Source organism: Chiloscyllium punctatum, chromosome 22, assembly GCF_047496795.1.
Source record: "Chiloscyllium punctatum isolate Juve2018m chromosome 22, sChiPun1.3, whole genome shotgun sequence".
NCBI lineage: Eukaryota > Metazoa > Chordata > Chondrichthyes > Orectolobiformes > Hemiscylliidae > Chiloscyllium > Chiloscyllium punctatum.
In genome coordinates, this window is record NC_092760.1 from 77,745,239 (window position 1) to 77,772,134 (window position 26,896).

Sequence of the window (26,896 nt, forward strand, 5' to 3'; positions counted from 1 at the left end):
CATTCCTCTCTCTCTCCCTCCATCACATCTCCCATTCCTCTCTCTCCCTCCACATCTCCCATTCCTCTCTCTGTCCCTCCATCACATCTCCCATTCCTCTCTCTCTCTCTCTCTCCCTCCACCACATCTCCCATTCCTCTCTCTCTCCATCACATCTCCCATTCCTCTCTCTCTCCATCACTTCTCCCATTCTCCTCTCCCTCCGCCACATCTCCCATTCCTCTCTCCCTCCCTCCACCATTTCTCCCATGCTTCTCTCTCTCTCCATCACTTCTCACATTCCCTTCTCCCTCCATCACATCTCCCATTCCTCTCTCTCCCAACATCACATCTCCCATTCCTCTCTCTCTCCCTCCATCACATTTCCCAATCCTCTCTCTGTCTCCATCACTTCTTCCATTCCTCTCCCTCTCCCTCTACCACATCTCCCATTCCTCTCTCTCCCTCCACCACATCTCCGGACCCCTCTCTCCCTCCACATCTCCCATTCCTCTCTCTCTCTCTCTCCATCACATCTCCCATTCTGCTCTCCCTCCATATATCTCCCATTCCTCTCTCTCTCCCCATCATTCTCCCATTCCTCTCGCTTTCCCTCCACATCTCCCATTCCTCTCTCTCCATCACATCTCCTCTTCCTCTCTCTCCCTCCGCCAAATCTCCCATTCCTCTCTCTCCCTCCACATCTCCCATTCCTCTCTCTCCCTCCGCCACATCTCCCATTCCTCTCTCTCCCTCCACATCTCCCATTCCACTCTCCCACCCTCCACCACATCTCCCATTCCTCTCTCTCCCTCCACATCTCCCATTCCACTCTCCCACCCTCCACATCTCCCATTCCTCTCTCTTTCTCCACCATATCTCTCATTTCTCTCTCCCACCCTCCGCCATATCTCCCATTCCACTCTCCCTCCCTCCACCACATCTCCCATTCCCCTCTCCCACCCTCCGCCACATCTCCCATTCCCCTCTCCCACCCTCCGCAACATCTCCCATTCCTCTCTCCCTCCCTCCACATCTCCCATTCTTCTGTCCCTCCAATACATCTCCCATTCTTCTCTCTCTCTCTCTCTCTCCCCCCATCACTTCTCCCATTCCTCTCTCTCCCTCCATCACGTCTCCCATTCCCCTCTCTCTCCCTGCACTACATCTCCTATTCCTCTCTCTCCTTCCATCACATCTCCCATTCCTCTCTCTCCATCACTTTTCCCATTCCTCTCTCCCTCCACATTTCCCATTCCTCTCTCTCCCTCCAGCCACATCTCCCATTCCCCTCTCTCCCTCCACATCTCCAATTCCTCACTCTCTTCCTCCATCACATCTCCCATTCCTCTCTCTCCCTCCACATCTCCCATTCCTCTCTCTCCCTCCATCACATCTTCCATTCCTCTCTCTCCCTCCATCACATCTCCCATTCCTCTCTCTCTCCATCACTTCTCCCATTCCTCTCTCTCTCCATCACTTCTCCCATTCCTCTCTCTCTCCATCACTTCTCCCATTTCTCTCACTCCACCACATCTCCCATTCCTCTCCCTCTCCCTCCACATCTCCCATTCCTCTCTCCCTCGACCACAGCTCCGATCCCCCTCTCTCCCTCCACATCTCCCATTTCTCTCTCTCCCCATCACTTCTCCCATTCCCCTCTCGCTCCATCACATCTCCTATTCCTCTCTCTCTCCCTCCATTACATCTCCCATTCCTCTCTCTCCATCACTTCTCCCATTCCTCCCTCACTCTCGATCACATCTCCCATTCCTCTCTCTCCCTCCATTACATTTCCCTTCCTCCCTCTTGCCCTCCACTACATCTCCCATTCGTCCCTCTCTCCCTCCACCACATCTCCCATTCCTCTCTCTCTCCATCACTTCTCCCATTCCTCTCTCCATCACTTTTCCCATTCCTCTCTCCATCACTCCATCCCATCTCCTATTCATATCCATCTCTCCATCAAATCTCCCATTCCTCTCTCTCTCTCCCTCCACCACATCTCCCATTTCACTCTCTCCCTCCATCACATCTCCTATTCCTCTCTCTTCCTCCGCCACATCTCCCATTCCCCTTTCCCACCCTCCGCCACATCTCCCATTCCTCTCTCCCTCCACATCTCCCATTCTTCTCTCTCTCTCCATCACTTCTCACATTCCCTTCTCCCTCCATCACCTCTCCCATTCCTATCTCTCCCTCCATCCCATCTCCTATTCCATCTATCTCTCCATCACATCTCCCATTCCCCACTCCCTCCATCATATCTCCCATTCCTCTCTCTCCCTCCATCCCGTCTCCTATTCTTATCTATCTCTCCATCACTTTTCCCATTCCTCTCTCTCTCCCTCCATCACTTTTCCCATTCCTCTCTCTCCCTCCCTCCACATCTCCCATTCCTCTCTCCCTCCCTCCACATCTCCCATTCTTCTCTCCCTCACTCCGCCACATCTCCCATTCCGCTCTCCCTCCCTCCACATTTCCCATTCTTTTCTCTCTCTCTCCATCACTTCTCACATTCCCTTCTTCCTCCATCACATCTCCCATTTCTCTCTCTCCCAACTTCAAATCTCCCATTTTTTTCTCTCTCTCTCTCTCTCCCTCCATCACATTTCCCAATCCCCTCTCTCTCCCTCCACCACATCTCCCAATCCCCTCTCTCTCCCTCCACCACATCTCCCAATCCCCTCTCTCTCCCTCCACCACATCTCCCAATCCCCTCTCTCTCCCTCCACATCTCCCAATCCCCTCTCTCTCCCTCCACATCTCCCAATCCCCTCTCTCTCCCTCCACATCTCCTATAATTCTCTCTCCTTCCATCACGTCTCCCATTCCTCTCTCCCCCTCCACATCTCCCATTCCTCTTTCTCTCCCTCTACCACATCTCCCACTTCTCTCTCTTCATCCAACACATCTCCCATTCCTGTCTCTCTCTTTCCACCATATCTCCCATTCCTCTCTCCCTCCATCACATCTCCCATTCCTCTCTCCCTTCATTACATCTCCAATTCCCCTCTCTCCCTCCTCATCTCCCATTCCTCTCGCTCTCCCTCCATCACATCTCCCAAATCCCCTCTCTCCCTCCATATCTCCTATTCCCCTCTCTCCTTCCACCACATCTCCCATTCCTCTCTCTCTCCATCACTTCTCCTATTTCTCTCCCTCCACCACATCTCCCCCTCTCCCTCCCTCCATCACATCTTCTATCTCTCTATGTCCTGCCCCTTTCTCTGTGGCCCTAAGAGACCGCCCTTCTCCTTATACAGTTGAAGGATCCTGGAGTAATTTCGAGGTTCTGTATTATTTTTGGGGATTGGGGGTATTACCTGGAGAGCTCTAATTGGCTGTTCCCCTGGGCTCTGAGGCCTTTATTCCCTACTAAGTGCCTCACTCCCTCTGTCTCTATCTTGCCGGTGCCATGTCCCAAGGCCACGGGGCCCAGGCTGGAGCTGAGCGGCTCTAAAAGGCGACAGATTCCCGGGAGAGTGTTCTCCGCCCCCTGTCCGCGGGGCCGGAACCCAAGAGAGGACCCTGAACGATCCTCCGGAGCTGCTTTACCGGCGGACACCGACCGGAACCTGAAAGCGTGTGACGACCGGAAATCAGGGCCTGAGGTGGGAGCGCGAGCGGAGCAATACCCCATAGCAACCGCAGAGACCCCCCAACAACCAGGAATCCCCATAGCAACCGCAGAGACCCCCCAACAACCAGGAATCCCCATAGCAACCGCAGAGACCCCCCAACAACCAGGAATCCCCATAGCAACCGCAGAGACCCCCCAACAACCAGGAATCCCCATAGCAACCGCAGAGACCCCCCCCAACAACCGGGAATCCCCATAGCAATTAGAAAGACCCTGTTAACAACTCGGAATTCCAATAGCAATGACAGAGACCCCCTTAAGGGCCAGGAATCCCCATAGCAACCATAGAGACCTCCTTAAATGGAATTCCCTTCAGCAACTTCAGAAACCCCCTTAACAATTGGCAACCCTTATAGCAACCATACATACCTGCATAACAACTAGGAATCCCCATAGCAACTGCAGAGACCCCCTAAACAACCGGGAATCCCCATAGCAACTGCAGAGACCCCGTTACCAACCAGGAATCCCCATAGCAACTGCAGAGACCCCGTTACCAACCAGGAATCCCCATAGCAACTGCAGAGACCCCATTAATGACCGGGAATTCCCATAGCAACTGCGGAGACCCACCTAACAACAGGGAATCTCCATAGCAACTGCAGAGACCTGCTTAACACATGGGAATCCCTATAGCCACTCGAAAGACCCTGTTAACAACTCAGAATTCTAATAGCAATGACAGAGACCCCCTTAAGGGCCAGGAATCCCCATAGCAACCGTAGAGACCCCCTTAAATGGAATTCCCTATAGCAACTGCACAAACCCCCTTAACAATTGGCAACCCTTAAAGCAACCATACATACCTGCATAACAACTAGGAATCCCCATAGCAACTGCAGAGACCCCCTTAACAACCAAAATCCCCATAGCAACAGCAGAGACCCCCTTAACTGTGAATTCCCACAGCAACTAATGTGACCTCCTTAGCAGCTGGGGATCTCCATAGCAACTGGAGAGACCCTTTTAACAGCTGGAGAGATCCCCTTATCAATCAGGGAGTCTCCCTAGCAACCAGACAGCCCATTTGGAGCTGAGGAATCCCTTCGCAACCAAAATGGCCCCCTTAGCAACTGGAGAGACCTTTTAGCAAATGAACAACCCACCTATCAACCAGGGTGATCCCTTCCCCACACCTGGCAACCTGTCTCACCCCATTAGCAACCGGGTGAAATCCCCCTGAGCAAACTAGGGTGGGCCTACCCTACACGCGGCAAACTGTCAACTTGTTAACCACCAGGGAAATCCCCTTTACCAGAGAGACCTGTGAACTACTGGGAGAATCGCGAAGGAAACCTTCGAGACTCCAGGGAATCTATTGCAAACAGACAAACCACTTTAGAAACTGTGAGAATTGCAGAGAGATCCCCTTTGTTCCTGGGGAACCCCCATAGCAACCAGGCAGACCTACATAATAGCTGGCTGGATGCTCAAAACAACCAGAGAGATCCCCCTCCTCAATTGGAGAGATTCCTTTTGCAACCAGATAATCTCGCTTAGCAACTGGAGAGACTCCCTTAAAAGCTGGAGAGATCCCCTTAACAACCAGGGAATCACCCTTAGCAACTGCCTTGGAGCGGCATGATGGCTCAGTGGTTAGCACTGTGCCCTCACAGCACCAGGGACCCGGGGTCAATTTCTGTTTGTCTGTGTGGAGTTTGCACATTATCCTGTGTCTGCGTGGTTTTCCTCCAGGTGCTCCAGTTTCCTCCCACAGTCCAAAGATGTGCAGGTTAGGTTAATTGACCGTGCTAAATTACTCATACTGTTCAGGGATGTCTAGGTTAAGTGCATTAGTCGGGGTATACGTACAGTAGTAGGGTAGGGGAATGGGTATGGGTGGGTTACTGTTTGAAGGGTCGGTGTGGACTTGTTGGGCCAAATGGCCTGTTTCCACCCTGTAGGGATTCTGTGAGAATCAGAGAAATGTTCTTGACAACTATGGTAATCCCTTCTTGACCAGAGAGCCCATCTGCAACTGAGCAATTCCTGAGCAGCTGGAGTGTCCCATAGCAACAGAATAACCAGGGTGGTGCCCCACTCCCAGCAACCTGTCAGAAAAATATAGAATTCCTCCAGAGAACAAGGAGGCCATTTTGCCCATTGAGTCAGCACATCCTTGGCCTCAGCACTGCCACAAACTCGATTCACCAGCTGCTGCCTCAGGCTGACTCAGTCTGTTGGAGCCCAAGCTGGTGAGTCGATGTAAAAAAAAATTCCACAGCACTATTTTCCATAAGAGGAATGTTGTGCACGGTGCCCTGTTTGATATTTGTCCCTCATTCACCATCATGAAAACAGATCGTCTGGACCTTATCTTCTAGTTGTTTGAAGGACTTGCAGTGTGAGAATTGCCTGTGGTGTTTCCTGCATGACAACATGATGTCCTCTCAGTGAAAGTACTTGATTGTGAAGCACTTTAAGACTTGTAGTGATAAAAAGTGCTATATAAATGCAAGTCTTCCATTGATACTGGCCCTTGTTATGTTAAACCATGTTCCCTTATGCCACACACATGAATGTAGACAATCATATGGGACTACTTGAAAAATGATATTCAAGTCAACATCAAACTGAAATCAGATCATTACATTATTAATTTGTGTTTTATTTCTGGATTCCCATTGCATGCAAATTGTCTAACCCATTTGCTTCACTAACAATAATGTGTTCCTGACGTAATGTTCTTGGCTGCTAAGCACCTTGGAAGACCCTGAACATAAAATGACCCATTTTAACACACATTTTTCTGTTTTCTATGAAAGCTTATCTTCAATAGATGTGTCCAGCCACAAATGGTGCACTTATGGCCCTGAGACCCAAGATCCAAATTGAATGATTTCATCCTGTTCCTCTGAACACAGTAAAATATCCTTTATCTTGGTGTACTGCATAAGCAATACTTGTTGCCTGTGTGACAGGCTGCAGGAGGTCCTGTTGTTAAGAACACTCCTTAAGAAAGATCCCTTGTTCTTTAGCTGTTGTTTATTGCAGAGTAAACACACAACTGCTGATCCATTCAGTTTTCAAAGTCTGGAAAATAAACTTAGTGTTAACCAGTGTAGAGACCAATTTTAGTAGATTTTCATGACGAGGATTTTAGGAAACCTTGCCATGAAAATCTACTGGGTGCAAAAAAGCTGTACTTCAGTTGGATTATCATCGCACAAAGGAAACTTTTTCCAATCTATGGAATCAATAGACAATAGGTGCAGGAGTAGGCCATTCTGCCCTTTGAGCCAGCACCACCATTCAATATGATAATGGCTGATCATCCTTAATCAGTATCCTGTTCCTGCCTTATCCCCATAACCCTTGATTCCACTATCCTTGAGAGCTCTATCCAACTCTTTCTTAAATGAATCCAGAGACTGGGCCTCCACTGCCCTCTGGGGCAGAGCATTCCACACAGCCACCACTCTTTGGGTGAAGAGGTTTCTCCTCATCTCTGTCCTAAATGGTCTACCCTGAATCAGATCCTTGTGTTTGGCATTCATCTGTTCTTTGGGGCGGCATGATGGCTCAGTGGTTAGCACTGCTGCCTCACAGCACCAGGGAACCGGGTTCAATTTCTGCCTCGGGCAACTGTCTGTGGAGTTTGCACATTCTCCCTGTGTCTGTGTGGGTTTCCTCCAGGTGCTCCAGTTTCCTCCTACAAACCAAAGACGTGCAGGTCAGGTGAATTGGCCATGCTAAATTGCCCATAGTGTTAAGTGCATTAGTCAGGGGTAAATGTAGGGGAATGGGTGTTGGGGGGGTTACTCTTCAGAGGGTCAGTGTGGAGTTGTTGGGCCAAATGGCCTGTTTCCATACTGTAGGGAATCTAAACATTTATAAGCAAAGGTTCAACATTTGAAAGTCTTTCACTTTTTGGATTTTCTTGCAAGTAAAATGGAATCATTTAATCCCCTATTCCATTTTGTAATTCAGAGCCATTTTCTGCCATACCTCTGTTAAATTTTATGCTTGATAGAAGTCAGGTCCTAATTAACTTCCACAGTGAGATGTAATATCAATGATGAACGTGTGGAAAAATGGATAGTGGATTGCAGACTGGTCACTGCATATTGTTTTCAGTGCGTGCCATAAACTGTTCCTTCATCACCAACTGTATCTCTCAATCTAGCTACTCTTTGATGCTGTTTGTGACTTGGTCTCCTGTTTGGCCTTGATGAGTATCCAACAACAATATCCTCTATGTAGCCAGGACCACCTATTTTCACCCTCATACCATCGTCTAGTTCCATCCCTGGCTCATGCCTGATTTCAATTATAGTTGTAAACCTTGTCTAGACCTTAATTCCTCCAGGCTTTAACATTTCCAGTGCTAGATTGTCCACCTTCAAAGTTCCATAAATTTGAAATTATTCCAAAACTGTTGCCCATATCCTGGATTGTACAAAGTCCCATTCACTAATTACCCCGTGCTCACTGATGGGCACTACCACTGATTTGACACAACTTCATTTCTACAATTTTCCTTCAGGTATTCTTCTCTGATGGTGACTCTCTACATTCCTGTAACTACCTGTAGTCCTGCAATCCTCAAAGAACTTTTCACTTCTCCTTTTCTAGCCTCTTGTTCAGTCCTGATTTTAGACACTCCAGCAGTGGTAGATTGGAACCTGTCCTAAATTTTTTTGTGGTTTGATATCAAATTGTCTTTGAAATGCAGTGGGATATTTCACTAGAGTGATGCAGCTATGTAATTGTAGGTTGTTGGCCTGAAGCCTGAACTCAAGTTCTTTTTTCTTTTCAGTGTGTTATGGCAGTGAAGAAGTGAGATTTACAAGAATCATGGCAGACAAAAGACAACGGGCAAGGGTGCAAGGTGCATGGGCAAACCACAGTAAGACCACAGTAAGATCACTTCAAGGTACAGAACTTTAAAACTAATCATCATCTATTTTAGAGATGATGGGTTTATTTCTGATGCAAAATTACCACAGTCATGGGGAAATCTAAAAATGTGTTTACATCTTTAGAATAAAATACCTATGGTTTACCAACATAAACTGGAGAGTGCAAGTTTTACCTAGTGTTTTGCTTGTTTCAATGGCAAAAAGAAAATTTGCCCAGAGGGTAGTGAGCCTGTGGAATTCTCTGCCACAGAAAGCAGTTGAGGCAACAACATTGAATGTTTTCAAGAAGAAGTTAAATATGGTTCTTTGGCCTAAAGTGATCAAGAGACATGGGGAGAAAGTGGGAGCAGGTACTGACTTGGGTGATCATATTGAAGGTGGAGCAGGCTCAAAGGTCCAAATGGCCTATTGTTGATCCTGTTTTCTGTTTTCTATGTTTATGAAACCACCCCATCCCACTGTTCTTATCTGCTCATATACTCCATGAGATGGTGTTTCGTCAGTTCATTTTAATGTTTTAAAATGACAGATATGGAACAATAATAATAATATACGTTTTGAGCTGCTGCTTTGGAAACTTAGGTTCACAGTGCTTGAGGATTGTGATACAGCTGTTTACTGTGGGTTATGCAGCCTGGCAGTACAGTGCTAGTGTAACAAATTCTGAATTAGATCATCCAAAATTGCATCTCATTGTCAAATAGCATTGGAATTGTGCTTTATCGATTGAGTTTACTAGTCTTGCTTGGATCACCAGAGAAACAGGAGTCCACTTCCTTTCCACTTCTCTCCACAATTCTCTCTTTGCTTGAGGGCAGAACTTGCTCAGAATGATTGAGGCATTGATGTGTCACAATATGCACAGGATGGAACATACAGCCTTCCTGATCAAAGATAAAAGATAAGAACTGAGGGGGCGAAAGAATAACTGAAGCAAATTTGCGACTAAAATTCCCAATTTATGACAAGTGATGGGACCTTTCCCTTGCACAAGTTGCTCAGAAAACGTACTGTATATACTCAAGTAATAGTTAAATTCTTTTGACTACTTTTTAAGGTTAAATTTATGGGGTCAACTATTACATGGATATTACTTTTGAGGGGCTGAAATTCATGCCTGTCAAAATGCATACCATATTATTAGCACAGCCCAACTGATCTCTTTAAAAAACAATGAATTGTGGTAATTCTGAACACCCAGAGTGGAACACAACAGCCAGCGGACTGGAAGACTGGGTGTAGAGCAGAATAACTGGCAGACTGGCAGACTGGAAAGCTGGAATGGAACATGACGGCCAGCACACTGACTCATAAGTATTGATCTGTTATCTGTGAAGAACTAGGGTCAACGTTTACACAATTTCAGATTGTTTAGCCAAAATTAGGGTGTTGACTATTCCTCTAGTATGTATGGTATATAGAGTCATAGAGACGTACGGCACGGGAACAGACCCTTCGGTCCAACCTGTCCATGTCGACAAGATATCCCAACCCAATCTAGTCCCACCTGCCAGCACCTGGCCCATATCCCTCCAAACTCTTCCTATTCATATATCCATCCAAATGCCTCTTAAATGTTGCAATTGTACCAGCCTCCATCACTTCCTTTGGCAGCTCATTCCATACACATACCACCCCCTATGTGAAAAAGTTTCCCCTTAGATCTCTTTTATATGTTTTGATGGGTTTTATTACTCAAATAATTAATGATTTTACCAAAGTTTTGATATTAGTATCATTTTACATGGTTTGTACTGTCGCAACTAGTTTTTTTGTTGCTTTTTGGACCATATAAATGCTATCAAATGTCTTGTTTCGCGAAAATTGACATGAAAGCAGCATTCACAGGTCCAAATGACACATCAACAAATCTCCTGCAGAGTCAATAGAATTTCTGCAACATAAGGAAAATAGAACATTTTATCAAAAGAGTATACTTAGTTTCTCAATTTTCAAGCATGCTTGAAATTATTCAGCACAACAATTGTATGTCAAATCATCGTGTTTTGAAGATTTTGTTTCCCTCTTTCTTGAGCCTCCCACAAAAGTGATCTTTTCCAGCTCTCTGACAGAATGTAGTCTGGAATAAATCACTTTTAATTTTTCCATAGAGAGATAGTTGACCATAGTTTTGTATTCTTTCTCCCATTTAAGTTTGGTATTGGAAATGTGAACATTTATCCTGTAGTTTCAAGGTTTTTTTTTCATTCGTTGACAGGGTGTGAGTGTTGCTGGAAAAAGCGAGCATTTATTGTCAATTCCAAATTGCCCTTAAGAAGGTGTTGGTGAGCCACCTTCTTGAACTACTGCAGTTCATGTGGTGAAAGTGCACCCAGAGTGCTGTTAGAGAGGGAGTTCCAGTATTTTGACCCAGTGACAATGAAAGTTCAGTGATACGCTTCCAAGTTAAGATGGTGTGTGGCTTGGAAATGAACTTACAGGAGGTGGTGTTCCTGTGTATCTGCTGCCCTTGTGGACATATTGGGTAATTTTCAACATTTCTGGGTAGATGCCTGTGCTGTAGCTATTACTAGAACAGCTTGGCTAAGGGAATGGCTAGTTGTGAAGTACAGTCTGCGGTACTATTGTCAAAATGTTGTCAGGATTCCAGCTTTTACACCTAGATCAAGTATCCAGTGCCTTCTGCCTTTTAACGTGGTATGAATTGAATTGGCTGAAGCATGGCTCCTTTAATGCTGGGGTTGGATTGTTTACTTGGCATCTCTGGCTGAAGGCAGGACTTTGTCTCCCAAGGAATGTGCAGTGGTCACTGCTACTAGTGCTGTTATACTTCAAGCCTTTTACACTATGACAGTCCCAGTCAGTATTTGGAAAATTAAAACCCCTACGATAACAACCCTATTATTTTTAAATATTTGCTCCTCAATTTCTCTCTGGCTATTGGGGGACCTGTAGTACAATCCCATCAAGGTGATCATCCCTTTCTTGTTTCTAACTTTTACTACCTATATAATTTCACCAGATGATCCCTCAGAAATATTCTTTTTAATTACAGTAGTAATGTTTTCCTTATTCAAAAACGCCACTCCCCTCCTCTTTAGCAGCCTTTTCTATCCTTCCTATAGCAACTACAACGTGGTGCTGGTGACATAATGGTAACCTCCCTGAGTGAGTAACCTAGAGACCCAGGCTAATGGATCACAGGCCAATAGGGAAATGTGAAATTCAGTTAATAAATCTTGAAAGGCATGTTGGTGATGATGATACCATTATCTATTCTGGTCTGGTTCACTGATGTATTTTAGAAAGGAGAATCTGCCATCCTCACCTTCCACCTTGAATCCAACACCACAGCAATGTGGTTGATTCTTAACTGTTTTCTGAAGTGGTCCACCAAAACACGAACCACCTAATCATCACAAGATCTGTGAAAAGGAATGATAGCGGATGGATCATCAATCATCTACCTAGGCATTGGAAAAAGCAATGGCACACTCAATTCTGTTGACCTGGGGCAGTACAGTAACTCCGTGGTTAGCACTGCTCCCTCACAGAGACAGGAACCTAGGTTTGACTCCACCCTCAGGCAACTGTCTGTGTGGAGTTTGCACATTCTCCTCCTATCTGCCTGGGTTTTCACCGGCTGCTCTGGTCTTCTCCCAAAATCCACAGTTATGCACAGTTAAGTGGATTGGCCATGCTGAAATAATCAATAGTGTTTTGTGATGTCTAGGCAAGGTGGATTAGCTATGGTAAATGTTGGGTGACTGGATATGGCAGAGAACTGGGTCTGGGTGGAGTGCTCCTTGGAAGGTTGGAATGGCCTCTTTCTGCATTGTAAGGATTCTATGACACTGCAAAGACCTCCCTCAACATCTGGGGGCTTGTGCCAAAATTGGGAGTGCTGTCTCACAAAAGCTTGACATAACCATACTTGTGGAGGCATACATTACAATGTCCTAGACACCATGAACACCATCCGTAGGTATTTCCAGTCCCACTGTTAGGACAGATCCACCAGAGGTAGCAGCATACTGGTTTACAGTTAACAGGGAGTTGTCTTGGGAGCCCTCAACATTGGCTGAGAAGTCCATAAAGTCTAATGGTATCAGGTCAAACATGGGCAAGGAAACCTCCTGCTAAATGCATCAATTCTCCTCACCACTTTGTGAAAACACTGAAGATGACCAGACTGCAGAATATACTCTGGGTGAAGGACTTTAGTATCCATCATCATGAGCAGTTGGAAGACCAAGCTGGCAAGACCTAGACATTGCTTTTGGACAGGGTCTGCAGTTGGTAGTGAAGGAACCAACAAGAGGGAAAAATGTTTTAGACCACATCCTCATTAATCTGAGTTTGTTAAATGTGTTCAAGAAAATTTTCTTTATCAATATGTAAAGCTGCAACATTAAAAAGACATTTGGATAATACATGAATATCCAATGCCTAGGATATGGACCAAATGCAGACAAGTGGGACTAGTTTAGTTTGGGAAGATGATCGGCGTGGACTATTTGGACTGAAAGATCTGTTTCCATGCTGTATGATTCTATGATGCTTCCATCTCAGACCATAAGATGTTGCAGCAGAAGGTGCCATTCAATGAGACCATGGCTAATCTGATAATCTTCAACTCCACTTTAACATAACCCTTAAATCCCTTCTTAAAAATCTGTCTATCTCAACCTTGTATGTCCTTTCTGACAGCCTCTACTGCTCTGTGTGGTAAGGAATTCCACAAGTTGACCATACTGTGAAAGAAGAAATTCCTCCTTATCTCTGTCTTAAATGGGTGACTCCTTACTTTGAGATTATGGCCTCTAGTCCTAGACTCTTTCATGAAGAAAAACCTTTCAACATCTATTCTGTCAAGCTTTCTAATAATGTTGTGCATTCTGATAATAGCGCTTCTCATTCTTCCAAACTCCAGTGAGTACAGGCCCAACCTTCTCAAGCTGTCTTCTCTGGAGTGCCTCTAATGACAGTATATCTTTCCTTGAGTATTGCACTGATCCCTTTGGCACTCCTTTAGTCACAAGTTGACAATCTGAAAATGACCCCTTTCTCACAACTGTCTGTCTTCTAATCATTAACCAATCCTCAATACAATATATTTTCCCTAAGATATTTGGCTCTTATTATATAACTGAATATGTGGAACCTTTATCAGATATCTTCCAAAAATCCAAATATATTACATCCCCTGCTTCCCTTTTATCTCTCCTGCTTGTTACATCCTCAAACTTTCTAATACATTTGTAAAGCATGATTTCCCTTTCAATAATCCATGCTGACTGTGCTTGACTATAATATGTATTGCTAAATGCTTTGCCATTAATCTTTTATAATAGACTCTAGCAACTTCCCAGAATCTAAATATTCTTGGAGATTACTATCAGTGCATCCACTGTCTCTGTAGCTAATTTATTTACTATCCTAGGATGCATCAGGTCGAGAGGACATGTTGGTCTTTAGCCAGATTAGTTTCCCTAATACCTTTTCCACTAGTGGTAGTTTTATTTCTTTGCTCCATTTTGCCTTTGATCTTTTAGTACTTTAGAAGGCACCTGTGTTTTCTACTATAAGGTCTGAGGCAAAGTATTTATTCAACTCCTCTGCCATTTCCTGGTTCCCCATTATTATTTACCCAGCCTCATTTTCTAATGTTTACTTTGGCCTTTTTTTTTTCATCCATTTAAAGAAGCTCTTGTTGTCCATTTTGATCTTATTTTATTTTCTCCCTCTTGTTTAGGCCTTCTTCCATGGATTTTGAAAAAATTCCCAAATCGTCTGGCTTATCATTAATTTGTGCCATATTTTTAAAAATATTTTAATTTGATGTTATAATTAACTTCCCTGATAAATCATGGTTGGCTTATTCCTTACCTAGAATCCTTCTTTCTCACAGAGATAGAACTTTGCTATGGGTCATCAAGTATTTTCTTAAATGTCTGCCATTGTTCCTCAACTTGGCTGCTAAACTCCTTCCCAATAACCTCCAGCCAGCTCTGCCCTCATCCTTTGAAATTACCTTTAATTATTTTTAGGGCAGTTGTTTCTGACCCAAGTTTCTCCTGCTCAAATTGAATGCAAATTCTACCATGTTGTGGTCATTGTTTGCTAGGGGGTACTTTAACCTGAGATAATTTATTGAAACCTGCCTCATTGCACACAACCAGATCTAAATTAGCCTGATCCACAGTGTAATGTTTTTAGGAATGTTGTTCCATCTTGCCCAATCACTCAACCATTTGCTAGCAATATTTTATCAGTTCGGACAATGTCTAAGGCTGAATTTCTGACCCATCACTTCAGGTGGTGATGAACATGCTGTATATTTTCAACATTATGTTTCACGTATCCTACTTCCAGTTTTGAAATTTCAGCTATTTTGTGATTTTGTTTTGTGTCAATGTTAAGTATTTGAAAAACTAAAAGTTGCAATACATATTCTACTATAGCTTGTGAGTATGTGCTTATATTATTTAACAGAATCATAAAAGGTCAACTACTTATGAGGTAGATCATCAGCTGACACAGCATTATGTGATGTTTCTTCTGTTAGTGTGGGACTTTCATAAAACATATGTTTTGATTTTAAAAGGCACTATATAATTGCGAACTGTCATTTATTCAAGGCTCGTTTAAGAAAGAGAAAATGATGCATTAATTACTTGTTTCTTTCTAGAACCTATAATAATCCCTGTACCATCTTGGTGGTCGCAGTGATTAAAGCTATAAATGTTCCTCATATTTACTCCGTTGCATGGTTACAATACATGCCCAGATGAGGGCGCCAAGTCCTTAGCAACACCAATGACAGACTTGGCAAATCAAATTTTTGGAACAGTTGTTGCTGCTCATTGTTTGTGTCTACGAACCAAACACCATTGTGTCTGAAACAGTCATTTTTGCTTTGATTCATGAATTAGTGTCAGGAGTTGCGAGATCTGACATCCTATCCAAAGAAGCACACATTTCTTTTGTCGCTTTTTGAGAGAATTATCTTTTTTTAAAAAAAATGTTTTCTTTCCTCAGTGGATTTGGTGGTGTGGATGGTTTGTGGGTAAGAGGTCACTTGAGGAAGATGTCACAAAATTATTTTGACTGATTATGTTCTGCTACAGAAGAAGTAGTTGAATATGTCTATTGAGATAAGAACAAGTTATTGATATCAAAATAGTTGGCTTGATGCCCTTTTTGAAGAAAAATATTCATGTTAGAAACTTTAATATGAGACTGGGTGAAAATAGATCAATTTCCTAAATGGAAATGTAATCTTGTTAGAACATACATCTTCTTGGGTGAGTATGTGCAAACATTTGATATTTGATATGTTGCATTGATGTGACTCCCTTGTATCTTTGGTGTACTTAGAATAGACAATGCTGATTTAGAATGTAAAGGAGCATTTTGTGTTTGTAATATTTGCATTTTTAAATGTAGTGTGACATTTACTTCTAGTTCACAGGAATTCTTCAGCAAATGTTGCTGGAACACACTGGCTACCAAATGAACAAGCTGCAGCTGATGGAAGATTTGTCTTTCAAAATCCAACAGAGGTAATATAACAAATGAAATATGTTTTTAAGTGCATGATCCTATCTTGTTCAGTACATTCTGTCCAATGTTTCAGGCATTATATGACAAAGTCTACTGACGTACAGTACATACCACAAATAACCAAAGTTGAAGGGAATCAAATGTGCCTTTCATGAAAAGAGATCAACCTTTTATTTTGCTTGGTGCAGAACAGCAATAGGCTTATCAGGCAGATCCCTGCATTCATTCCACAGCTAACCCATGTAAGAATGAAAACAGGGGAAGTACTTACTTTTGTACTTTAGTTCTAAAGACCTGAAATGTTAATATTGCTTTCTCGCCACAGATGCTGCCAGAACTGCTGAGTTTTTCCAGCCATTTCTGTTTGTGTTTCTAATAAAAACTGCAGCTGTAGTTCTTTGATTTTTTTTTAAAGTATTTACTTCCTGATGTAGACAGGTCTTTGCAAGTGTAGTCACACTTTTCTCATGAGGAAAGAAAATTCAGACATGTTCTGTTTTGGATATTGTTTGATGCAATAGGAACATTTTAGAAATGTATTTCATGCAATCACGTCTCAGTCCTGCAGCATATTAATATTTTAATTCTGAGGCAAGTCAATTCAATTAATTTAATAGCATATTCACCAGTGACATTGATGTATGACAAAACTATTTAATGGTATAATTTATTGATGTATATTAGCAATTTTTCTGTTTCCAACAAATAGCAACTGTAAATCCCACCCAAGTAACACTTCTGCCAATGTATTTACAGAGTTTAAGGTACACATCCTCAATAAGTGAATGCTTTGTGTGTAGATTTGCTCATCACAGTATGCCTTAACAGTTCATTCACTCCTGAAAAGGAAGTATTCCAGACTGATACAGAATGTTTGATTCTAGCTGTGTTTCTTTTCAAAACACTAAAAATTGCTGGCTAGAATTGCCTGCAAGAAAACATAAATGTGACTTATTAGAACTATTGCAGAGGGTAGATTCTTGATTTTGAAATTCTTCTGTAGCATGGAATTTTTCCTGGAAACCATTCTGATCTTTAGAATTTTTGTCTCTTGGACGTAAAAAAAAACACAACATCCACGTGTTTTAAATTTTTACAATCTTTGCCTTGGCCTTTGATACTGAAACCAAAGGCAAAAGCTTTACAGTTATGCTTTTGATATTCAGTAAGCCAGTCTGAAGGCTTCTCGAAGTTGAAGAAAACAAAACCAACACATTAACATAGATGAAACAAATAAAATAAATGGGTTGATTTGTTGTTGGTATAAAAGGACTGTAACAGTATGTTCTGGATAATTTTATTGACTTAAAATCAAGAAGTAATTATGGCCTATATTCACAATAGGAATATTGAAAATAGTTAAGCAAAAACCTTCTTGGATTGCTATCTTCTTTTTTGTATTTTTCTTCTTAAATAGTGACTATACAGTGATGAACGACTAACATAAATATGTGAGTGATGGGGATAATTAATGTTTAAGTACATTGTGTGATTGGGTGAGTTCGGGCATAGGTACCTTCAAGTGAGTAACAATGTTGTGTGGGTGTGTGACAGTGTGAGTGATCATGATGCATTGGAGAGGTAACTGTGTCGGTGGCAGACTGTGTGTGACTTATGATTCAGAATAGAGAGAATACAGTTGTCTGGAGGACTGAGAGACCAGGACACAGAGTTTTTTCAGTTACTTATCCTGTGAATATGTTTGATTTTCTTTTTTATTCCTCATGTTTCTGTAAAAATACAGGATTTAAAAGAAAATCCTCCCTGCGCCAATTTAACCAGCAAAACTGATCATTTTCCTCCTCTTGCTTCGAGGGTGTACAAATAATGCTTTGCTGGTGCCAATGTTGAAATTGATTTCTTTTGCAACTCACCCTTCCTCCTTATTTAGGAAGCATTTGTATAGCAGAAGGAATTGTCATTGTAAATCTATATCCTGACCAATGTGACTTGCCTGCTGAGCCTGTCACTGTGTGGTAGTTCTTAGCGATCCTAGATTTAATGTTTGTTTTTCAATTTTACTTCTCAGTCCTCTTGTATTTTCCCCTAGTTTTTAGAAAATGCATGTGTGGCTTGAGATGATATGGTGTCTAAGACCCTTCATTTCCGTGAGGAAGCACCTGGCTGCCACTTGGCTTCATTCCTGAGAACTGACCAGAACTGAGACTTTGATATGTAAACAAGTGCACAATTAGTCAATTTAAAAGCACGATTGGAATTAGTCCTTTTCATAGAGAAATGATGCACAGAGTGGAAAGATTCTAAAAAGGATCATTTAAAGCTAGAGTTGGATTTGAGTATATAAATGCACATTATTCTTAATCTGATATCATTTAATTGAAATTCTGACTTTTAAAACCTTATGCTACTAATTTCCTTTTACTTAGCTGTGTATTTAGGGTTGTTAATTATCTTTTTTCAATGTTCTTACTGTACAAATTTAAGCTAAATTATTTGTAGATTACCTTTTGGAATTTAGGCATTCTTCTAGTTATGAACTTTTTATGACCTTCACCTTGAAAATATAGCCAGAAATTTAACCCAAAAATAACCCAGAGAAACAAATCTTCTTGGAAGAGTAATGATGTATTAAAGAAAAAAATTACCAAAATCTGTGAATCTAAAACTTGCTGATCAATTTAGGCCATTGTACTTCTCACACATAACTTGCTAAATTTATGCATTAAATTGCCCAATAAACTCACCACAAAAAGTTAGGGCTCATAATTAACATTGTAAGAACCCTTTTAGCAACACAATAATTGTTAAAACTATGTCAATTCTGGCCCATAAAGTGAATAATTCAGTTGCATCTCGTGGTTGTGCATAATAAGTTTGTTGTAAAGGTTTTTAGATTTAAAATTTTAGATCATTTCTTACTATGAATTTCTGCCCCTTTTCTTTCCTTTCTCTCAATCCATTTTTCTTTTACTCCCTTTCTTTCTGACTGTGTAATTGATAATTCTATTTCATTCTGCTTTGTCTTGCTTGCTGTTTCTTTCTCAGTTCTTAATCTCACTGGTTAAGGTTAAGTGTCTCAAAATTAACAACCTTGGAATTAAGGCAGTGTCAGATTTTGGATCCTGCTGGATTTTGGATTGGGTGCTCAGCACAGGATTAAGAGATGCTCAGCACAGGATTAGACCAGCACACCAGTGGTGTAGCAAATAGCTAGTTTTGATCTATACCATACCATTATAACACTAAGCTAAATTGTCCAGGGAGATCTTTCTTCCCTATTTTACTCAATTAAAATTGACTATCATATTCTAAATTGGCACCTTCTAAAAATGTCTGTATTTTTGGACAACTTGTGTAATGCTTAAAACAAAATTAGCTGGGTAGGCTTCACGGAATATGAGTTCCCTGGATTGAGGCTGTTAATCTGTTAACCAGTGTCTGACATCCTGTTTACTCTGAGAGCTGGCTCTGAGGGAGCTGGATCAGTGTCAAGGACTCTACACATTTAAATAAAGGATGACTTGGTGATGGGGTACCAGCCTCTGTGAAGTTATTTTAACTTGGTTTTTGGACAACTGGATTTGAGACACTGTATCTGTGTACCATTGATCCATTGTTCACTAGGACTCACTGCATCATTGTCAGTCAATGATTCCAGCAAGTGTGCCACAAATGATATCTGCGCTCAAGAGGCAGGAAAAGTTCTAATTAATGACATCCCACACCAGCAAGGTTTACCTTTATTGCGGCTTTATATAAAAATAGCTCAGCTTTTCCCAGAGAATAACTGACCGAAACAGGTCAACAAGGTTGCATCTTAGAATCGCAGAATCCCTGCAGTGCAAAAAGAAGCCATTCAGCCCATCAAGTCTGTACTCACCCTCTGAAGAGCTCCTGCCCAGACCCCCTCCCCGCATCTCTATTCCCATAACTTTGCATGGGGTTTTTACCATGCCTAACTCATATAACTTGCACACTATAGGACAATTTTTAGCATGATCAATCCATCTCACCTGCACATCTTTTAATTGTGGGAGGAAACTGAAGCACTCATTGGACACCCATGCAGACACAGGGAGTACATGCAAATTCCACACAGACAGCAACCCAAAACTGGGATCGAACTTGTGTCCCTGGCACTGAGACAGCAATGCTAACCACTGTGCCGGTATGCCATAGTACCTCACGTTGAGGTAGCTAATCCAAGCCAGGGCATTACAATTTGGCTTCTGTGCCATGAATTCAGGGAGAGTAAAATTCCTACCCCCGACTGTTCTCTGTTAGCCATCTCGAGAATTGCTTTGTAGATGTTCATTAAGACAGACCTAGATTTGCTTGTAACAGTACAATCTGTCAAGATCCATGTGACTCTTAACAAGATATTGGCTGGTGCCGATAGAACCATATAAAACCAAGTTATAATTTGTATCTTTTTTCAATATTTCTGGAGTTTCGATTATTGTATTTTCATTCCAGTTTCTCTTGCATCTGCGGTCAGGAGGCAGTGTCCATTGGTCACTTTTCATGACTCTAGCAATCTTAATCTGAGGTTGAGGCTACCTTATTGAATGTTTTTAAGGCAAAGATAGGTGGATTTTTGGAACAGTAAAGGACTTAAGGGTTATGATGAGTGGGTGGGTAGGTGGAGCTGAGTCCATGAAAAGATCAGCCATGATTGTATCGAATGGTAAAACAGGCTCGACAGGCCAGATGGCCTACTCCTGTTCTTGTTACATTCTTATGTAACCAGTAACAACAGATATTTGTCGCTATGAGAAGTGCTAGATGCGAATAGAGTGGATAATGGACCAAGGGAGTTGGCATCGAAGCATTGGTCAGCAAGAAGGATGTGGGAGCTGTGTTGTGACTGCATGGAATTAGGTGGCATGGATGAGGCATAGATAAGGTATGGAGAGGGAAGAATGTTTTATGTTTGAGTCTTTACACTAAAACTTAAGACACAGCACTTGAGTCTTTAGTCAAGCCTTGGAAGCCATCGCCTGCTCTTCCCAAGCCACCAGTCTGACTTTCAATCCAGTCTGGAAACTGTATAGCAGAAATGGGAAGTGTTTGCTAGCATTTTAAAGTCCAGGTTTTTGAATTTCACCTGTCTCTGTGCACCTGACCTGGGAATGAAAATCAGATTCTATGAATATTCAGGTCTGAAGGTAGCAAGAGCATAGATACTATTCTGCTGCAGAAGAGCTATGCAAGAGCAGAGTTGGGCAAAGTTACAGGAATGGGAAAAGATGATATTGATGACAGCATGGATATATGGCTGATAACTTATCTTCAGCTCAATTATGACATTGAGGTTGAGGACAAAATAGTTTTATCTCAGAAGGTCACAAGCCTAGTCTTTCAGCTCCTCCTACCCACCCAACCAACTGATCATTGCTGTTATGATAATATTTGTGTAATAAGTTAATAAATGTACATTAAAATGCTTGGAAATGATTTTTATATATTCTCCTTTAGACAAAGGGTTTTCCTGATGCTTAACATCAGATTAATGGTCTGAGTTTTTTTTTTAATCAATCAAATGTGCAGTGCCTTCAGTTCTTTTGTGTAACTTTTATTTCTTCTTAAGGTTCAACGTAAAATTCCAGAAGAAAAGACCATTGAGTAAGTACGTGAGATGGCATTCTGTATCAGTCCGTAAAAGTGAAAAGACGAAGTGCTGCACTATAATGTCTTTCATCCTGATGCAGAATGCTATCATGACTGTGATTGTTTTGTTTATGCTGTAAAAGAAGTGAGTGAAAGTTGTTCTGAGAAGACCTAAAGCAACATGTGTCTTGCCTCATCAGCAACTTGCAACTCATTTTCCAAAAAACTAAATGCTCAATCTTTGTTGTAGCTAATTTATCTCCTGTAGGGAAAATAACAAGGAAATCACAGGTATAAACTTCTAGTTTGATAATAATCCCAGGGTTTTCAATTGTAAACATCTTAAAAAGTAACTTGAGGTGTCATCTGTGTTCCAAGTTGATTTTGTTGCTTGTGGAGTCATTTACTTTCTCATCGACCCTAGTCTCTCCGTCAAGTCTTTGACTTTCCCATAGATACATATAGACTTTAAAAATTCTTGCATCTATAGGCATGAGGCAGACAAATCATAAGCTTTATTTTGGTTTTCTATCGTTGGAGCATGTTGCCAGTCTGAAGCCAGGGATTAAATCATGAGAGGTGCCATTCTGCATCAAGCATGGTTGATTAGCGATCTCTCCTGCTACTACTGCTTGCCAAAGACATGTTAAAAGGATTTGCAGCTTGATTTCAACTTCTCTGACTATGTTATAAAGGCTCATTAAAATCCCAGAGTGGAACTAGAATTCTGGCTCTGAGATAGGGCCATTACACACTGTGCTACAAGATCTTCAGAGATACACGTACCTAAACTGTGTTTTAAATGCATATATTACATATTACTAAGGACTCCTACTAACGATCACTGTTTTTAGTGCTGTGCAAATACACCTGACGCAATGGAAGGAGCTATATTAAAATAACCTTATTTCATCTGTGTGTAGATTTCACAATGGCAGCTTGCTTTCTTTTAGGATAATACCAGATGTTCTAGGTAGACGAGGGTTTGTAATTAACCTGACAAGTGGTCACATGAATGCAGGTACAAAAGTCTGAAATTGAGAATCCCCATTATATCAGGAAACATTTGGGCTAATGAATGCCCTCCCCTCTCAAGGAGTGTTTGGTGACAGAGTTTAGGATGGGGTGTGGTGGCAGTTAATCAGGCGGGAAAGGACCTATATGGGTTGCTTGTGGGCTTCCACTGAAAGTCCATCTTCAAAGTCACTCCGTGTCTTATTGAGAGACTCAGCAAGTGGTGGGGGGTGCTGCCTGATGGTCATTCCCCTTCCTGTGCGGCTGAGCCCCATTATCCCCCACCCCATAATCCCCCCCAATCATTCACTTGTGAACTGGAATCTAACAACAATATTGAGTCTTACTGGTGGTAACCACCCCATTCCCTGATCTTGCAGCTCTTCAGAAGGACTGCTGACCTCTGACTTGCAGTCAGTCAGATTCTCTTGGGGTCTTTGATAGGGACATTAGGAATGGGAGTAGGCTGTTCAGCCTTTCAAGCTTGCTTCACCATTTAATACAATTATTGCTGATCATTCACTTCAGGGCATTTTCCCCTTAACCCTTTTTGTTCTTGGCATTTAGAAATCTATCAATCTCTTTCTATTTTTAACATACTCAGTGACTGAACTTCTTCAACCCTTCGAGAATTCCTCAGATTCACAACCCTCTGAGTAAAAACAGATTCGCTTCATCTTGGCCTTAAGTCGCTTCACCCTTATTTTAAACTGTGTTCCCAGTCAGAGAAACTCTCTTACCTGCATCAACCCTGTCTATCCCTTGGAGTATTTTTTAGCTTTGGAGAATACTGCCTCACTTTGCCCAATTTCTCCTCACTCTCTGAGAAAACTCTGGAGATGGTCTGGTAGGTGATTTAGGGGCTTTTCTTAAAGCGATGTCATGAATCTCACTAATTTTCCATCCAGCGGGCGGGATTCCTATTACCCCTATGAAATACTATTGTTCATTCATTGAGAAGGTTATGTGTGGTAAATTTAATTTTGATTGTAGAAAGGGGGCCCTTGAGCAAGGTGCTCCCTTCTTTTCCCCCTTGCTTGCTCCTCCAAAGGCCCAAAGCCCTCCCTCCCTCCCAAGGGCCAAGCAAAATGATCTGCTGGGTATTTTCCCTGCCCCGAACTCTTCCCACCAACCTCAAAATTGACATAATGTGTGTAGCCTATCCATGCATATTTCCAATATGCAGCTGATACGTTTGCTACATTTGAATATGTAGTTACACGCTTCATGCTGGATTCAAATTCAGGTTTGAAATGGAGCTCCCTTGCCTTGATTCCTAGTTGAGAAACCAACTGGGTGTTCTCTACTAGTGTTTACCACCAATCTTTGCACTGGGATACTACAATTCCACTCATTTAAGATGTACCTATTGGCAACCTTGTAAATTGGGTTCAAGCCATTTGTTTAGCATATCACATCGTTTTTATTTTTTTCTCTCTCACATCTCAACCCAGTCTTAAATGTGTGACTCTTTATTCTGAGACTATGCCCTCTGGCCTTCCACTCTCCTAAAAACGGAAACATCCTTTTCACATTTGCCTCATCCAGACCCTAAGAATTTCATATGTCTCAATAAAGTCATAAAATCATTGAGTTGTACAGCACAGAAACAGACTTTTTGGTCCAACCAGTCCATGCCGAACATAATCCCAAACAAAAGAAGTCCCACCTGCTTCATCCTGGCCCATATCCTTCCAAACGTATCCAATCCATGTTCTTATCCAAATGCCTTTTAAACATTGTAATTGTACCCACATCCACCAATTCCTCAGGATGTTCACTCACCTCTCATTTTTTCTATATTCCAACGAGCAAAATCCCAATCTACTCGAGCTGTCCTTGTAAGATAGTCCTTCCATGCCTGATATCAACTGGTGAACTTTTCTCTGGACTGCCTCCAATGCCAATCTATCTTTCCTTAGGTAAGGGGCTGAAAACTCTTCACAGCATTCAAGCCATGCTTTGACGCTGCCTTGTCCAGTTTTAGCAAAATCCCCTTATTCATTCCTTTTGAAATAAACAATAATATTCTATTTCCCTTTCCTAATACCTACTGAACTTGATTGCAAACTTTTTGTGATTCACAGAAGCAGACTCCATTCCTTTACAAATAGAGACATTACTTTGGCATTTTTTCATTCCTCTAAGTCTCTTCCAAAATTTGAGGTTCCTTGAAGATTTCTACCAGTGCACTCATATCTCTGTTGCTACTTCCTTTAATATCCTAGTGTGTTTCCCACCAGGTACCGGGGACTTATCTTTAGCCCTATTAATTTTCCAAGCACTTTTTCTCCAGTGATAGTTATTGTATTTATTTCCTTTCCTCCTTTTGCTCCTTGAATATTTAGTAATTTTAGAATGCTGCTACTTTCTTCTACTGTGAAGGTTGATAAGATGTCTTTATTCAACTCCTTTGCCATTTCCTGATTTACAAAGTGGAATGTTTGTTGGAACTTGTGAGGAAGATCATTGGACTTGTTGGCATTGCAAGAATGAGTCCTCAAAGGGAATTTAAGGAAAATGTCACAAATCAAATTGGGACTTTAGCTACAACTAAGAGTCCCCATGGAGAAGAAATGAATTGGGTAGAATGACCCATTATTCTTCAAATGAAGCACACAAACCTATAACTATATCAATGGATAAAGGAATTACTGAAACACTCTTGCTGAAAAGAGATTTAATTTAAATGAAAGCCTAAGTGTTAGTAAATGGAATATGTGGAGAGTACTGTATATCCAGATTCCATTGTATCAATGTCTAATTGGCATGTGACTTGTCATATGGACTAGTGGTAGTCAGGGAAGTTTAGAAATTACCTGTGGAGGAAATTGATTTATTTCTGGGGAACAAATTAGTTGGAGTGGAAGTTGTAGCTTCACCGACAATCATGGATAATCCAAACAGAAGCTAAAGAGACAGGAAATTGCAAGAACAACTTCCAGGTATTTTTCCATTTTGTGTGGTGACCAGAGCAATGGCTAAACAAAGTGCAACACCAGAGGTCAAAGTAATACCTCAGATGGATGGTAGGGTGGCCAAAACTCTTGTTAACAATAAGGATAATTCAAAAGAAGTGCTCGGCAGATCCCACATTAAGTAAGTTAGCTGTAGGCAGTGAATGGACAGGAGAAAGTGGGGACTGGAGATCAGAGTTGAAAAGTGTGGTGTTGGAAAAACACAGCAGGTCAGGCACCATCCAAGGAGCATGCGAAATTGATGTTTTGATAATAAGCTGATGAAGGGCTCCTGCTCCTTGGATGCTGCCTGATCTGCTGTGCTTTTCCAGTGCCACACTTTCGACAGTGAATGGACAGTTTGTCAAATATTGGTACTGCCCAATATCATATGAGGGTATGGAGAGTAATAGTTTTTTTTATTCAGTTGTGGGATGTGGGCATTGTTGACTGGCCAGCATATATTACCCATCCCTGGTTGTCCTTGAGAAGGTGAGCAGCCTTGTTGAACCACTGCAGTCCATGTGATGTAGGTACAATCACGATGCTGCTGGGAATGGTATTCCGGAATTTTGGACCAGCCACACTGAAGGAACAGCAGTATATTTCAAAGTCAGGATGAAGTTGTTATTATAGGGCATGTAGCAATAGCAATGACCAGATATTTCACCTGGAGATGACCTCATTGTATTGAAAAGGATGATGTCTTGACATTCATGGGTGGACAGGAGCCTAATGCTAAAATGTCTTAAACGATTGGAGGAAATAGTGCAATTCTGTAAAATGTGATATTCATGTCAGATAGTAGGAGAACCTCCGTATGCAATTAAACCAGTACCTTTAATACTCATACCAGTCTTTGAAGAATCATTCAGTCAAGTGTCAGTTCATTGTGTGGGACCACTATGAAAAATAAAATCAGTTTGGAGCTATGCCCTTACAATTATATATGTTATTGATTCATATCCTTACAATTATATATGCTATTAATATGGTATGAATTCTAGAAACTATTCCTTTAAGGGCCATTACAATTGATGTAGTAGTAGAAAGTTAACTCTGTTCTTTGCTCACTATAGCCTACCAATTGAAATACAACTTTATCAAGGTTCTAACTTATGTCTAATATTTTCCAGGACATCATTAGCAAGTTGGACATAAAACAATTGAAGTAAACTGCAAATCATTCTCATAAGTATGATCAAAGCATACTGTCATGAATATCCACAGGACAGGAACAAAGCATTATATTTCTTACTATTTGCTATCAGCATTTCCCCAAGTTTATCTACTCAGTTGAGTCCGTTTGAATTGACCTATGTTCATGGGATTAGTGGCTCATT

General features: G+C 41.8%; 1 protein-coding gene across 5 annotated transcripts in view; it reads left to right on the plus strand.

Moving 5' to 3' along the window:
• Positions 1-3,437: 3,437 nt before the first annotated feature.
• The window catches only part of alkbh3 (alkB homolog 3, alpha-ketoglutarate dependent dioxygenase), a 71,922-nt gene continuing 48,463 nt past the window's right edge, over positions 3,438-26,896 (plus strand). Inside the window, exons 1-4 of one of the 5 annotated variants that reach the window (XM_072592672.1) lie at positions 3,438-3,593; positions 8,382-8,498; positions 15,913-16,010; positions 21,563-21,597. In XM_072592672.1, coding sequence (XP_072448773.1) covers positions 8,420-8,498; positions 15,913-16,010; positions 21,563-21,597 — 212 coding nt within the window. In that variant the 5' untranslated portion in view covers positions 3,438-3,593; positions 8,382-8,419. Of the gene's footprint in view, positions 3,594-3,746; positions 5,355-5,596; positions 5,818-6,427; positions 6,486-8,381; positions 8,499-15,912; positions 16,011-21,562; positions 21,598-26,896 lie in introns of those variants that run through there. The other 4 variants (XM_072592671.1, XM_072592669.1, XM_072592673.1 and 1 more) reach the window with 4 other exon arrangements.